At 26.9% G+C, this 16,364-nt stretch overlaps 1 protein-coding gene across 4 annotated transcripts in view; it reads right to left on the bottom strand.

The window, feature by feature from the left end:
• LOC129981225 (neural cell adhesion molecule 2-like) overlaps positions 1 to 16,364 on the bottom strand; it is a 1,216,049-nt gene that overhangs the window by 8,148 nt on the left and 1,191,537 nt on the right. For all 4 annotated transcript variants that reach the window (XM_056091976.1, XM_056091978.1, XM_056091979.1 and 1 more), the window contains 5 exons: positions 14,213 to 14,503; positions 8,501 to 8,788; positions 4,128 to 4,424; positions 2,448 to 2,573; positions 1,445 to 1,475 (listed from right to left, as the gene is read on the bottom strand). In XM_056091976.1, coding sequence (XP_055947951.1) covers positions 1,445 to 1,475; positions 2,448 to 2,573; positions 4,128 to 4,424; positions 8,501 to 8,788; positions 14,213 to 14,503 — 1,033 coding nt within the window. The remainder of the gene's footprint in view (positions 1 to 1,444; positions 1,476 to 2,447; positions 2,574 to 4,127; positions 4,425 to 8,500; positions 8,789 to 14,212; positions 14,504 to 16,364) is intronic.

Here is a 16,364-nt window from a genome sequence, read left to right as displayed (position 1 = left end):
TAATGATAACTGTGCATAAGAGATTTTTGATGAAAGTTCGCATTCATCTGATTCTGATATGTATGTTCAAACATAATTAATTTTTCTAGTGTTAATGTATTTTGAAAAATTTATAAAATATATTAATATACCAAGAGATATATATACAGAATTTATAGGTTGACTTTTATACTAGTTCTTAAACTGTATATTTAAAATGCCTTAGAAAACCATGCTATGAAAGTCACACAAGCCGATAAAAAAAAGGGCCAATTTTATCCATTGTCAATTTTTTTTATTTTACATATAATTGTTGAATTTTATATTATAATGTCTTCTATATACCTTCGTATACCGTAAAAATAAAAAGTAATATGTGTTTATTGTAACATGTAATTTGAGAAGAAAATGTATGTTGTTGATGTTGTTGTTTCTTATGGCACTTGCCACGGTCAAGCTCGCTGTTCAAAGACAGCCGATTTAAGCCTAAGGGGGAGCGCCCCTTGTTTTTATCGTAGAGCCAACTTGGGCCAAGAGTACTACTTAACTATTCAAGCATTACTCATTCGCTTGCACAATCCCTTTTTACAGGAGGACACATTCACACATCTCACAGATAGAGTAGGAAGAACAACCATGCCCAAACCGGGACTAGAACCCGGGACGCCCAGATCACGGGGAAGATGCGCTACCCCTCTGCCAGGACGCCGGCAAAAATGAATGTTCTAACGCATATACTTTTTTCATATTAATACATTCATTTGAAAATTTGAGTATAAATAAAATGCTATCTCGTAGACCTCAACTCCCCGATAAAGGATTAATAATATATCACAGAAAATAAGTTTTTCAGTGGAAAAGCTCCTCCTCTTCCATACAAGGTCATTAGAAAACATTTTGGGAATTGCTCTTTATTTCCCTATTTAATAAAACATAACCGGGCCTATTATAACCGCTGCTCAAATTGGCATTTAAGTATTGAATTGTTTAGAAGAAGGTCGAAATTAACTTTTATTTAGGAATTAGTAATATAAATTTGCTTTGTTATCAATAAATAATAATTTCAGGTTTTGTATTTTCCAGCTTTTAAAGCACAATGAACTTTAAAATTATTTCAGAAACTATGTCTCAAATGCTTTTTTTAATGGAGTATATTAAAAGTGATATATAGTCATCTGTATAATGTTATTTCTATGTTTTGTTATGGAAAAAAATTCTTCGGTTCTGTACAGCCCGATGAGCGTTCACGGATAACACAATGAGCGAACATCTTCCGGATTAAAGAAAAAAATCCAAGGGTTTTATTAAATAGTTAAAATATTCTATCCTATTAATTTGTTGACTATTATTTCTAAATTTAGCAAGGTTGCACATTTTTTATGATACTAAAACTGCAAAATGTAATACTTAGAGAATATAAGTCATCTATAATATATTATGTGTTAATAAAAGTTAGAATACTTACTTATCAGGAACTTCAGGAGTTCGTTTTGTAACTACAAAGAATAAAAATAAAATTTTAATTATTGAAACAAATACATCATTAAAAATTCAACTGAAAATAAATATTTAAAAATTGGATCATATACTGATTATTATGAGTTTTTGAACTATTTTTCTTTTTAAAGTTTTTTCTGTTATAAAAGAATGAAACTACATAAAATATATCTATATTTTTCCATAATTATTTTTAAGACAGACAATTATTTTTAAGGGTATCTTAAGACTAAACCTACCGATATTTCATCGATAAATTGAAACTACTATCCAAAATTGTCAGTTTGACCGATATTAAAAGCGTTACATACATTTTTGTATTATTCTGCTACGAATGAGAATCACTGACGTACTATACTTTCGACACCATCACATTTAAGATTATTGAAAGTGATGTTTTGCATTATTCTGCTCTGTTCAAGAGCCTTGAAACAGATTCTAATGCATTGCAACTACCGCGTAGACATTCATTAAATTACATTTTCGAAATGAAATAATTTAAGTTATTATTAGCAGAAAAATCTTTTTTGTTCAAACTGATTTTGTATAGTATGCCAGTCTATAAACCTGAAAACAAGCTAGTCTCCGAAAACGTACTTTTAATATAAATTAGCAATCACGATGCTATAGAATAAGGCAACAAGTTATAGAAAAATATTTTTTCGCTGTCCAACCTTATTCATATTTTTCAGTAATTCTATTGAAATATTCTATGTACATTTATAATTTTTTTAAATATGAACTGTCGAGCAAACAATATTGATTATTTTATGGGATGTTACATTCGTCGCCATTGCAAAGTATTTATAAAATTTATTTAAATAAAATCAGTTTCTTCTCGTATAAAAATATTATAAAGAAAGGCTCAATCATTTTACAATATTTAAAAATCTAACTTGAAATATGCTAATGTTGCCTGTCCAGACAAAAAGTATTAAATTGCATTGATAAAAAAAATTATTTCAACTCACCTTTGTCTTTTCGACGTCTCTTCATTTTGAGGTATATTATGATAACGATTGCTACCACTATTAGAGCAATGACTATTCCAATAAGTAGGCCTAGAACTGGTCTAAACATAATCATCCCTTCCATACCTATTTATAAAACAAAAATAATGAAGTTTTTAAATTATTCAATAATATAGGCATTCTTAAAATATTTAAATTAAATTATTCGATTAATATAATTTACTATATATACTAATATTAAATGAATTATTAGGGAAATTAGTTTAAATAAAGACTTTAATTTGTATGATATGCCAGACGTCACTGAATTCGAATTTATTTTATTTCTCAAAAGTATGAAACGAAGTTTTTCTTATTTCATGATGGATAAATTGGAATTATTCGTTGAATCGTAAAACATTTGAAAGATCTTCATCGTTGAACGGTTTTTATTTTCAAACAATTTTTTATACAAGTTTAAATACCAATTCAATTTAAAAATCATTTGTATAAAGGTTGATTCTACTTTTCTTGATTTTGTCTAGTCATGGGTAGACAATGATTGGCTTATTGAAAATAATGAGAATTAACTTAATCACAATGAACCATATGATTAAACTGTTATTCTTATTCGAAAGTCCTTTTACACACAAAAAAGACATGATCAAAGTTTTGATTTCAGAATATAATCATAATGCTACATTAATGTCAAATCTAAGTGATGGAAAAATTATTTTTATTTAAAATATCAGAACAACTCAACTACCTTGCTTTTTTTCACGAATAATGGAAAATAGATAAATCGGTTATAAAGGGTGTTCCAGAATCAACGCAACATTTTAATTTTCAACCATTTTACAGTAAAGTGCTGGCAACCATATTAAGCAAACCATTTGACAGCTGATAGCTTAGGGTTAGTAAAAATGGAGCGTTACAAGATGCTAACGGAATATTTGAATTAAATAAAAAACAAAATTTTCTCTTTAAATTCTTATATTTTTATTGGATCGTAATGCAGGATAAAATTATGTATGGAATAACATATAGAGCAAATAGCTACCACGGATTTGCTGGCACATACGCACTCTTTTGTCGAAATTTTCCATGATCATTTTGATTAAATGTGGCTGCATTTCGTTGACGCAGCGTTTAATTCCCTCTTTAATACACGCGTGCTTGTAGGCATAGACTATTGACTTCAAGAACCCATAAAACGACATCCAATGGTGTTCAATCATGCGATCTAGGGGGCCAATTCCCAAATTTTTGAATTGTGGCAGCCAGACTTTCATATTTTTCAAATTTGGTTCTACAATGAAAACTCGTTTTTCTATTGTGCAACACTCCATTTTTACTAACCCTAAACTATCAGCTATCAAATGTTTTTTTTAAAAAATAGGGTTGGCAGCACTTTACTGCACGAAGGATGGCAAACTCAAATATTGCGTTAATTGTGGGTCACCCTTTATTATTGTTCTTACACAAAATTCTGATATAGAATAATTACTTATAAACCTAATTGCTCATATTGAGTACCTACAAAAAAATGGGTTTTTGCTTTTTCGTTTTTTTAATCATAGTGAATGAGGAGTTATGGTGACTCTAATAGTAGAAATCATTAATAAAAGCATTTATTCATAAATTTATCCATAATTTATTATTTGTAACATTATGTTAGGAGGTATTGCAAGGAAAACCCACCTGTCAGTTTTTCCGGCTTTTGTAACGTGGTCGCTGTCAATACTACAGGCGCGCTCTTCCCTTTGCTATTCTTGGCAAAGATCACCAAGCGTAAAGTTTTGCCACTTGGTAACCCAGACACGTAGAACTGAGGTTGAACCGAGGTGAAGTTACCGTGCAGTTTCCTTCCGGTGTCATCGTAAACCTCAAGTTGAAATATCTGAACGAGTCCTCCATTGTAACCTTCAAGGCATTCGACTTGCAGAGAATCCTCTGTATAATTCACCACGCTGCAGTTCTGCAATTTCTCAGGAGGACCTGCAGAAGAGAAAGTAACACAACTCTGCAATGAATTTTTTAGACTACGTTTTTTCCTCCCCAATTCTAATGCTTAATATTTGTTTCCTACGGTGAAACATTGAACTGAGATCTTTAATGAACGTTTAAAACTTTTATAAAATTCGTTGGATAGGATTTTGTAGAATTCCCATAAGGAATAAATAAGCATTCTTTCCTATTTCTCCTTTCTTTTGAGTACATATTTTATCAAACTTGATTTCACTTTTTACAAATTGGGGGATTTTGTCTCCTTGTCTTTATTTTTCATTTAATAATTGAATATTTATTTAAAATGAGAGAGAATCACTTACATTTATAACGTTTTCCACAGCAGATAGCTCAATTTAGAGAATATTTTTAAAATGCATAACTGATTAATAGCAATAGTGCTAAATTATAGCTACACTCATTAAAAAAAATCAAAAACATTTAATGGAAAACGAACTAATAAGTAAAAATGAAGAGCTAGAAATGGTTCTTTTTTACAAACCAGTAGAATGAAAGAAATCCTCATAATTGGCGTGCTTTTATTACCTAGTTGGACTCACTTTCAAGTAACGTGCGTGAAAGATTCAAAATATTTGCACGCAACACATTTTATTGATTAAATTTGTTAGAGAAGCTAAATCTATGAAAAGTAGTAACAATGTTTTTCTACATTTTTTGAAGAGGAAACATAGAAGCCTTTTGAAATTCAAGAGCAAACAAGATATTTTGATAAGATATTCTTTTGACATGCAATGAAAGCAGTTTATGTTTATTTTTATGACAAAAATATTCAGTGCGACAAAAATATCAAAACGTGGTGCCGGAACAAAAGAGCTGTCTGGAAGTATGTAACTTTGAAAAGTCAACGTTGCTTAATACTTATATCTGTAATATAGTGAAAGAGCTTAATTTCTTTTCATTTATTCACAAATATGGCATTAAGTTCTATGATTTCAAAAAGAATAGATATCTCAATTATTCCTTAAGCATTTAAAAGGTGTTATTGCATTTAATCTCCAAGAACTCGAGTTGAAATCATTTTTTTTAATATAAAAAGCTTACAATAAAGTCGGAGGGATTTGAATTTTCCAAAAAAATAATAATAGTTTCAAAACTGAAAAGAAAAAACAAATGAAATTTTTAATAGAATGTCTGATGAGCGAAAATACGCGTTAAACATAATTCTTAATATGCATTATTCTTTGCTTTTTTTCCCATGAAATTTATTTAATACTAGCCGCCTTTGGCGACCAGCCGGTTCGCCAATCTTAATGTTCGTGAAAATTTTAATAATTAAATATTTTATGCAATTTCTACTTTAATAGCTTCTTCATCAAAATATTTTAAAACTTCAAATTTTGATTATCATATAATTCATTCATAATATTATAAAGGCCTTCAGTCATAACGTAATATGTATCTCTCTCATTTTCTGTTAGCACCCGTAGAATTTATGCTTTAAATTAAAGTGGAAAGAATTTATCTTCAATTAATATAATAATATTTTTTACTGAAACAAAGCATTTTTTTATAATCTGATTATTGAAAATAGAGTCACTCAGCGTTTAAACTTTATGGGCACTAAAGAATATCTTTTTTAATTTATGTAATATCTCAAGAATTTGTCAACAAAAATTTCTCAGATTCATCATGAGCAGATCGATTCATTAACAATGTTTAAATTTAAATGCATCAAACACTAAGAAAATAAAACGAATCGTTTAAAATAAACGGTTGAAAACAGGTTTTAAAAAAACTACTTAAAAAACGATGTACTTAAAACTATAAACATATACAAAAAATATATAACTAACATAAATACAATTTACTTACAAAAGCATGCAACTAACCCAAAAATAATTTAAATCATCCATTGATAACGTTGTCATGGCAATAATCAGAACAGAATGCGCATGCGTGATTTTTTCTTCGCCGGTTACGTAACGCAAATACGTGATTTTTTCTACGCCAGTTGGGGTAACGCTATGCGGATTAGGAATTTTTAATTTCCTTTATTCTGTTTTATTTTAATTCAAAAGTACTTCAGAATGAATCTGAACGATTGATTCATTAACAATGTTTAATTTTAAATGCATCAAACATTAAGAAAATAAACAGAACCGATTGAAATAATCCGCCGAAAAATTTTAACCCTAGCCTCATTACTGTTGGGAGAAAAAAAAACTGAAGCCTTTCTCGTTTGGCGCTGGGGATAATGAAAGATTTTTTTGGCGGAAAATGGAAGATTTTTTTTGGCGGGAAAGTTAGTTTTTAATTAATAATTAAAATTCTAATTAAAAATTCGAAAAAAGGAACCCCAGGTGCACATTCCCAACCTCCAAGGTATACATGTACCAAATTTGGTAGCTGTATGTCAAACGGTCTGGCCTGTAGAGCGCCAACACACACGCACACACATTGAGCTTTATTATAAGTATAGATAAAATATTTAATTTTCCATTCATAGTCTAAAATAATCTTTCTAAATTTCTTGAATGCGTCATAATTTTCTTTTTACATCAATATAAATCTTTTATTCACTCATCTAGATGAGAAACATTTAAATTCTGAAAAGTGCAAAATAAATTATTTGTAGGAAATTAATATTTATGGAAATATATCGAAAGAAGAATAAATAAGTGCATTCATACGAATCAGTCATAATCATACAGTGTATATTTATAGATTAAATTTAATGCTCATGTTTAATTTTTAGTTTATATCCATTTCTTGAAGTATCTATCCTGAAAAATACGAATGCAATCTTTTTATTAGTAGCAAATTTAGAATTTACTATACTTTCGTCTAATCACTTTGTATTAGTATTTTCTTACTATTAGTCTGCTCATAATTACCTCCACCTGTATCTATTTAATTTTTCCACTAAAATGAAAACTGACATTTTCTGCCAATGAATCTCTTCTTTAACAAACTAATATTTACAAATGTTTATGTAATAAGATGCATCTACATTTCCGAGATTTCAGTAAAACATTCAGTAACATTATCAAATATATATTTTAAAAGTAGGTGGCTATGTTAAAAAGTCGATTTTTTGCGAAATTATGATTTTTTTTTTATTTAATATTCTTAATGTATGAACAAGTTTCTTTATAAAATTGTTAGAACGTTGTTCCGAATCCATTTTTTGGAAGGTTTCATTAATTTTTGTATTTGCCTTTAAATACGATTTAATGCTATTTTACGTCTTTAGATGACGTTTTCATAAGTTTTAATTATTGGTAGAATTTTCTTATGTAAAATGTCATAAATTAAATTATAATTTATATATTTTGTATAGATTCTGTATAATAATCTCTCAATATGTTCTGTACTTCCTGAATTAGATAATAAGTAATGCATTTATTTAGAAATACTTTATAGATGTTTTAGTGTTCCACAATGCGAAACAAATGGAAAATTTTATTTTATTTATTAGTCGAAATCCAAATGTAAAGAATGGTTAGAAATAAGGTCTATTTTTTTCACTTCAAGATATCTGTCTTAAGCTATTCTCAAAACGTTAAGCAAGTAATTTGATAAGCCTTTACACTAGAAGATTTTTGCTTTATACCTCTTTTTTAGTTTTAAAAAAAAAAACCCTTTTCCAATTTTTTTTGAAAAAAAAAATGGTTTAATAAATACATTTTGGTTTGATTGATATTTTTCAATCTTCTTTATCCAAATAATTAAAAATATAGCTATTTTCGAATGTTTTTTTAAATCTTCCTTAGTAGTCACGTGCTTTTAAAAAATATCAACATAATTTACCAACCTTATTTCTTAGGAATTCTTTTCTAAAGATATTTATTCAAAACATATGAAAATAAATGCTTCCTAGCCGATCAGAATTCTCCTTGCAAAAAATGTATAAAAAATAAATACGAAATCATGTTTACATTGATTATCCTGAAAACCACGGATAATATACCTTATAGAATTATCATATTTAGATGCGTGTAAACATGGTACTTTGTAATATGATGTTAAGAAGTTTCTCCTTAACAACACATAATACAATTCCTTTTCCAATGCAAGAGGAAATAATGTGTCTATAGTTTCCTCACCTGCTGGGATAACAGTGAATACGCAGGGCTCCCTCTGACGGCCTACGTCATTACTAGCCCAACAAATAACGGAGCCATAGTCATCATCCGAAAGAGGTCTGTAGTTCGCAATGCTTTTTGTTCCTGTTGTCTGAAAATTCGTGATGTCTAAGCTCTTCCCAGAACTGTTGAACCTCCACCGGAAAGTAATATTGTCTGGATCAGCGTCTAGCTCACATGTAATTCCGACAGTTTCGAATAATGCAACGCCATAGATTTTCTTTTGATTTGGCTTGCATTCTGGTGCGTCTGCAACAGAAAATAATGAAAGAAATCATAAGAGGGGAAATGTAATACATATGAAATATGTAAAACATACTTTATAAAAAAATGTATGCGGAAATGGGAATTATAATTTATTTTTAGGGCATTTCGAAAATAACATCTGCATCATTCCGGAAATCTCCTACAGAGGGAAGGGGGGGGGATATATGAGATTAAATTTAATTTTAAATAACTAGAGTTTATTTGAGAATCATGTTTTGATTTGATATATTTTCGAATATATTTATGCAAATATTCGAATTAAATGAATTCGAATCTTCTCGGAATTTTCCGTGCTTTAATGAATTTCTTTGAAATAAAATGAAAACATAAATGTTAAACAGTGAAACGATGTTTTGCAATTTGGATCTCAATTTAAACTTTAATTCAATTTTAATGAAATTTTGCTATTGATTATGATAGAAACAGTAAACATGTCAGAGTTTATTTATGCTTTCATTTCAATGCATTTTATATTTAGAGAGAAAGATAAATAATATAGTTCCCTAAGAATGGTTGATTAGAAAGAGAAAGAAATGCTAGTTTTAGAATTACTTGAAAACAATATTTCTTGTTTGGCAACAATTTTAAAAGATAAATATATGTCATTTGATTTTTTTCCATGATTCCAGTTAAATTACAGAAATTACTTTATTTCATCTATTAATTTCTGATCTTCTTCGAAATAATGGCAGCTGGGGTTTCACGAAAACTTTTATAACGTATAAAGCTTTTTTTCCAACGTTCTTCCTAGGAATACATATAACTTTTGACATTAACTTTTTTAAAAAAAAAATCTTACCACACCATTTTGACTTCTGTTTTCAATTTTTCTGGTAACTTTTGTTGTTTCTTTACTCAATTGACTATATACGAGTTGAAATTATGTTTTCAATATTCTATGTCTAAATATTTAAGTTTATTTTTTTAAAAAAAGATTTTTTCCCACGAGTCTTTTTTTAAGAATATTAACTATATATTTTGAAACTATGAAGATGTCATTTTATTTCATATAAAAATATATCATTTGAAGAATATCCTGATAAATATTATTTCTAAAATTTAAAAAAGTATTTGTGTATAGAATTTGTTATTTTCACACGTTTTAACCAAAAACATATTTTTTAGAATATTTGATCAATTTAATTTTATTTATATTTACATAATATCAAAAATCTATACACTTTTTAGTTAAAATAAATTGCTTAGCGACCATTTTATTAAGGAATCATAGCATAAAGAACGTCAGAGTGGAATCTGAAATAAATGTAATAAGATTATAGCTTTCTTGGTTATTATCTAAAACCCTAACGTCTTTATTTCAAGTTAATTAAGAAAACTTAATGAATTAATGTTTTTTTTCAAAATAAATCCTAATTAGGAGATATAATAATAACATTCAAACGTAAAATTCAAAATGCATCTGGCAAATACCACAGAAAAAAAAGTTTTTAAGCATATTTAAACAAAAAAAAAAAAAAAAAATATTAATGCAAAAATTGCATAATACCCAATAACCATATCTCTTACTTCAGCTCAAAAGATAAATTCCCTTCAGAATTCCTCATACTTTGTTAAAATCTAATCAGCAATACTTATTTTTTTAGTTTATTTAATACATTAATGAAAAAAACTAATAAGTAAATGTACCTGAATGAAATGCTTTAAAAATTCCATTTGAAACTATATTTACAAAAAGTTATGAAAGAAAGGCACGAATTATCTGTCATAATAAATCTCGGTGTTAAAGCTATTGATATAAAATCCAAATATTTCATTAGTCGAAAGCAGGTTTGCAATGCACTGATATAAATGGCTTGAACTAAAATTAAAGACAATTCTTATCGAATATTCGTATGATTCGAATACATTAACCTCGCAATAATAAATTACATCAGTCGTAATAGAAAACCCCTGTAGACGAACATTTATATCTTACAGTGGGCACTCCTTAATTTATGGGCTAACCTGTACGAATCTTCCGATAAAACTTTTCTTTTTTTTTTTTTTTTTTTAACAAAGGGATTTATCATAAAGACATTCTTAATGGTTTTCACCCAGTTTTATTATCTGACAACAAAAATATGCAACTTTCATTATGCGCGTTCTTGTTCGAAAGCTAGGAAAAGCTGACAAGAAAAACCGATTCAATTTGTCTAAAATAACGCAGATTTCTTTTATTGTGGAACATTATTTATTTTATACATGAAAGCCAATTTAAAACGATTAACATAAATAAATTAATGTGCTGTTCTTTGTACACAATGTCCGAATGTATTATTTTTGATGCAAGAAAAATTCTACAAAAGCTAAGCAGCGGGATTTGATAATTTAATTTTATGCAAATTCGAATGTAATTTTATGCAAATTCGAATGTTTTATTATTATATTAATGTAGCTTACTCAATAGATTAATATTCATAATAGAACTTACTCATAATCAAAATTTCTTGGTTAAAAGTTATTCGTCATACAGTATAATATCATACCAATTACAGCAGTTAAATTAAAATTATTTGTATGGATCAATTTGTAATTTTTTTTATGCTTGACCTATCATTTTTAATGGTTTATCGAATGATATTTTTTTTTATAAATAAAACACTGAATGCTTCATTATGTTCAACTAAAATTTTCCTTTATTTTGATAAAATTGAAATAATTACACTTAAAATAAACTAATAATAAATTTTAATAAACTAATAAAACTGAAATAATGAGACTTAAAATAAAAATGCTTCAATTAATTATTCTAACTTCTTTAATTTGTCTTTCTTGAAAATATAACTTTATTATAATCATTTTAATTGTTTTCATTTGTAAGTTTATAAAATATTCTAAAATTAAAGAGAATTCTCAGACAATCACTTATATATATATATATATTAATAACTCTTTTCGTATAATTTCCTGCTTACGCTTAAAATATCGATATTTAACATACAAAATATTGAAAAGAATAAAATAGGATTTTTTATTTGTATAATTTAATCTAAAATGTTAGTAAAAATCATATGAATGAAAATATTTAATATTCTAAGAACGAATAGAATAAAGTTTAAAATTTGTATTTCAGCATACATACGTTTACTTTTTTAGGAGTTCGAGTTAAGAATTATTTATAATTCCCTTAGCAATATGCTATATCAGTTTAGAAAAGTCTATAGCAAGACAAATAAAAATAGATAGAAATTTAAAAAAATAACTTTCAATGTGTAGTGAATTTAATCAAAATTCTAAAATTAAAATGTTTTTAAGAGATTTTTCATTATACTTCTATCTTTTTATATTCTCTCCGGTTTTTATGACTTTAGAAATCTTATGTGCAAATCAGTTTTAAAGTTTATTATGCATAAAAATTTCTAATTTTTTAAAAAATATTTATAAATTATTTTATTTCCGTCTGCAAACTTCGTAATATAAGCAGTTTTATATAAAACATACATTAAAAGAAGAAAATAATTTACATAATGATACATTATTTATAACGTTTCAACTTTGTATATTTTTCATAATTATGATAGTATCATAATTAATTAAGTTTATAATTATAATACTATTATAAGATTTTCATAATTTTTAACAAAATATTTAATTACTAAAAGAAAATATGTCGCGTATTTTAACAAATATTGGTCTTTATAACATGAATGGAATTATGTAAGCCATACTGTCTCTTTTCTTTATTTTACACAAAGTTATTATTTTTAGTATGAAATTAAAGGGGAATTTTCATGTTCTTATAACAATTAACAAATTAAATTCCGCATAATGGGATAATTTATTTTTCATTTTTTGGAACACTTATTATTTTTAAAACTTGTAACATTTTTTAATGAAATAACTTATGAAAAATATTTTAATAAATTTTGTCTTTAGGCGAAAACAAAAGAATAAGGAGCCTTTTTTTATCGGCATATGCAGTATCAGCTTAATTAAGCACTCTGGATCAGAAAAAGTTGAAATGTTACATATTTATTTTAGTGTAAGATATTTTGTTTCTTTCTTCACGGAAAAAATTAGCATTCTTTAAATTTATTTAAAGCTCTTTTAAATTTTTACTCAATAATTGTTTTGCTGAAATAATTTGGGCATTAAAAAGAGAATAAAGAATGTTTTGATCATAAAATTTTACTTTTATTTATTTGTAGAATTTTTATGGGAAAAATGAACTGTTTTTTCCCTGCTTATCTTAATTAGTGAAAATTAAATTATTAAAATCAACCTTAAAAATATTGAAAATATTATTTTTTTCATTTTTGAAAGCAAATTTAAACACCAAAGATATGAAAGTATTTTCATTGCATTATCTGTAGGATTCCATTAGTGCATTTTGAGAAATAAAACTCTTTAGGTCAGAGAAAAAAAAAATTCGTATTTATGTAATTTCAATGAAAGTATCTAAAAAGAATTTCTTAAATTTAATGATGTTTTGAAGAACATGTTTATTTTTTATTTAGTTCCTTTTTTTTATGATACCTAAACTTTTGCATAATACTTTTATTTTCTTCTTAGGAGTGAAATTTTATTCGAAGAACTCTTTAAAATGGAATGATAAAAAATTTCATTTTGACAAAATGAACACATTCCATCGATGAAAAGATATTTAACAGTGAACTTAAAATACATAAACCATGTATAGGTAGAATATATATAATATGGAGAGAGAGATGAAAATTAATAGACATTAAAAATTTCAAGTTAACTTTTTAATGACGAGTTTAAACATTGTAGATTGTTTCTTTTCCTTGGTCTTGAATTTTTATAGTAAAAAAAATTATCAGTTTCAATCAACTCAGTTTATTAATATTTAGGTTACCAAATTTCAGATATCAGCTTTGAATTCTTTTCCTTTCGTTGATAATCACAATGAATTGCAATCTTTTGATATAATGATTTGTCAATTGTTGCATCTATGTATTAAACATAAAATCATGCTAATGATATTATTCGTATAACAATTTTTTTGAATGTAATAAATCCAAAATTTTGCATTGAGAAAATTTTCTTTTCCCCCATTTAATATCGTTATTAAAAGCATAATGCAATTTTTTTCGTCGTTTAAAAAAAATAGAAAATAATTAACATATAATAAAATTATTTAACTTACGTTAAAGAATGTTAGTTTTTTTGTCTACTTTAAAATTCAATTTTCTATGTCTAAAAAACATTAGATTTTTAAATTCAAATTAAAATAATTTTAATCTGAAATTCAGCCTAAAACGAACATTAACAAACAGAACTCTTTCTTTCTTATATTTGAGACCCGGACAGAAAATTTTTCTAATAAAATTTTAATACATATTCTCATTTCCACTTGCATTAAAACTAACATTTTTCTCACTCAGACAATTATTTTATCGAATCATCTGATACAAATCAAAGGGTAATACTCAAAATGCCACTCACATCTTATCCTCAGAAATACTTCATTACTCCTGCCGGTTCCCTCAGCATTGGTAGCCATGCAGTAATAGAGACCTCTGTTAGTTCTTTGCACTTTTTGCAGTACCAATGACTGATTGCTGATTACGATCCCAGCTGACGTGTTGGTTCGAAGCTCTTGGCCTTTGAAGTACCAGCTGACCTCTGTTACCCATGGATTGGCATGGATATTGCATTCAAAATACACATCATTACCTTCCTGGATTTCGCCTTTCTTGAAGGTACTGCCGAGTTGGAGTGAAACGTGCGGCACATCTGAAAGAGAAGCACAAGAATGAAATGACATGTTGGAAATAATTATATGTGGTTTGTAAGCAATTTAAAAGTAGAATTAAGTTACATATATGTAAAAATGAGTTGTTGTTTAGTTTTTTAATATTAAATAAGAAATATTTTAATTTTATCATATAAAACATAATTGATAAAAAACAACTAAGTTTTATTTTATGATGAATTTTATAATATTCTGTTTAACCGATTGATCAAATATTATCCCTTTGGATTTAAATGGTGCCTCTCACTCACCATTCAAGGCGTGGTATCATTTTGATGTTTTATTTACTTTTGATTGTTAATAATATCTACAGAATTGTAAAAAATGTAGTTTAGTTTTTCAAAGAAATTCAACTTAAACCATTTATATATATTCATTTTTCAGAGCAATAAACAAATCTTTGCATTAGATTAATTATGAATGGAATTACTTTTTCGAGTTCTAAGAATTAGTATATCTTAACTTTGCAGTAGAAACATTGAATCCCTCTAACGCAGAAGCACATGGATATTTCTACTATTTTTCTACTTCCCTCTTTCAGTTAAAAAAATAGAATAAGACTGATAACGGTTTCTGCATTTCATTATATTAAATTTTGTAAACATTCCGTTTCAAACAATAGGAAGGTTGCTTTAAGGCCGATATTGCAAATTCGAAGCTTTGCTTGAGAAAGTATGATCGGCTTTTCAACTTTCCACCTTACAATAGTAGGAAGACATTGATGAATGCATAATACACAAGTAGATAGTATTGTAGAAATTATGTGGAATTTGATCTCCCAATAGGCACAGTTCAGTTCCAAAACTCAAATTGTAAGATGCATCAAAAGCCTTCCATTTAATTGATTTAGTAAAGAACTTAGTATTTTCAAGATAAGAAAAAAATATATTTTTCTTGCTACCCTCATTAAAAACAAAATTCACCTGTCATACATGTTTTAGAGCAATGGAATAAGCGAGTAAAATTATCTAGAGAATGGTGGAGCTGTTCTGAGATTAACTCTCCGAGGGTAATGTAATTAATGAATGTAATATTTGTTAGCCAATAATATATGATAGACAGAAAAATAATAAAATGCAAGAAAGAAATAATAACACTTAAATCATAATAATGCTTTTCATAAAATATAAAAAATGAAATATATTTTCCGACTGATTTCATCGCAATTAAATCTTATTCAGCAGTTTTATTTTATATTTATTAGAAAACTTAGAACTGCTTAACTCTTGATTTAGTTCTACAATATGCAAGGAATTAGGTTTGAAAATTCAATTAACTAGGCAAAATGCACTGCACTATCTCTAAATTATTTGACATAATAATAAAACATTCTTTAAGAATCTTGCTGATTTCTTAGTATTAAAATTAAGAGCATTTAATTAAAACATCTGGAAAAAGATTTTAAAAAGTACTCTCTATGTTAGATGGTGATATGTTTGAATTATACTCAGCTTAAATGTAATTCGAATACAATTTAATACATTTTGAAACGCCATTAATTCTTATAATATAATTAGTAATATTTTATTGATTAAAAATATTTTACTTCGAACCTTTCAGGTTCAGGCACATTACTAGAATCCGTGAATAATATATTCGTGATTTCAGAAACAACACAAAATATCTATTACCTATTATTATTGTCTATTTATTACTTCTCTAAATATGCCATTTCATGACTGATTTCCTATGATTTCGCTATTGTAAGCATAAAAAACTTCAAACACTAAGTCATCAATACTTTATAGGTTTTGATGTGAACAAAAGATTTCGAAAAGCAATCTTAACAGAAAGATATATTTTACTAGATTTCATAAATATATCACGCAATCAGATCATCCG

The sequence above is a fragment of the Argiope bruennichi genome, chromosome 8 (assembly GCF_947563725.1).
Source record: "Argiope bruennichi chromosome 8, qqArgBrue1.1, whole genome shotgun sequence".
NCBI lineage: Eukaryota > Metazoa > Arthropoda > Arachnida > Araneae > Araneidae > Argiope > Argiope bruennichi.
This window is presented reverse-complemented; position numbering and strand designations above follow the sequence as displayed.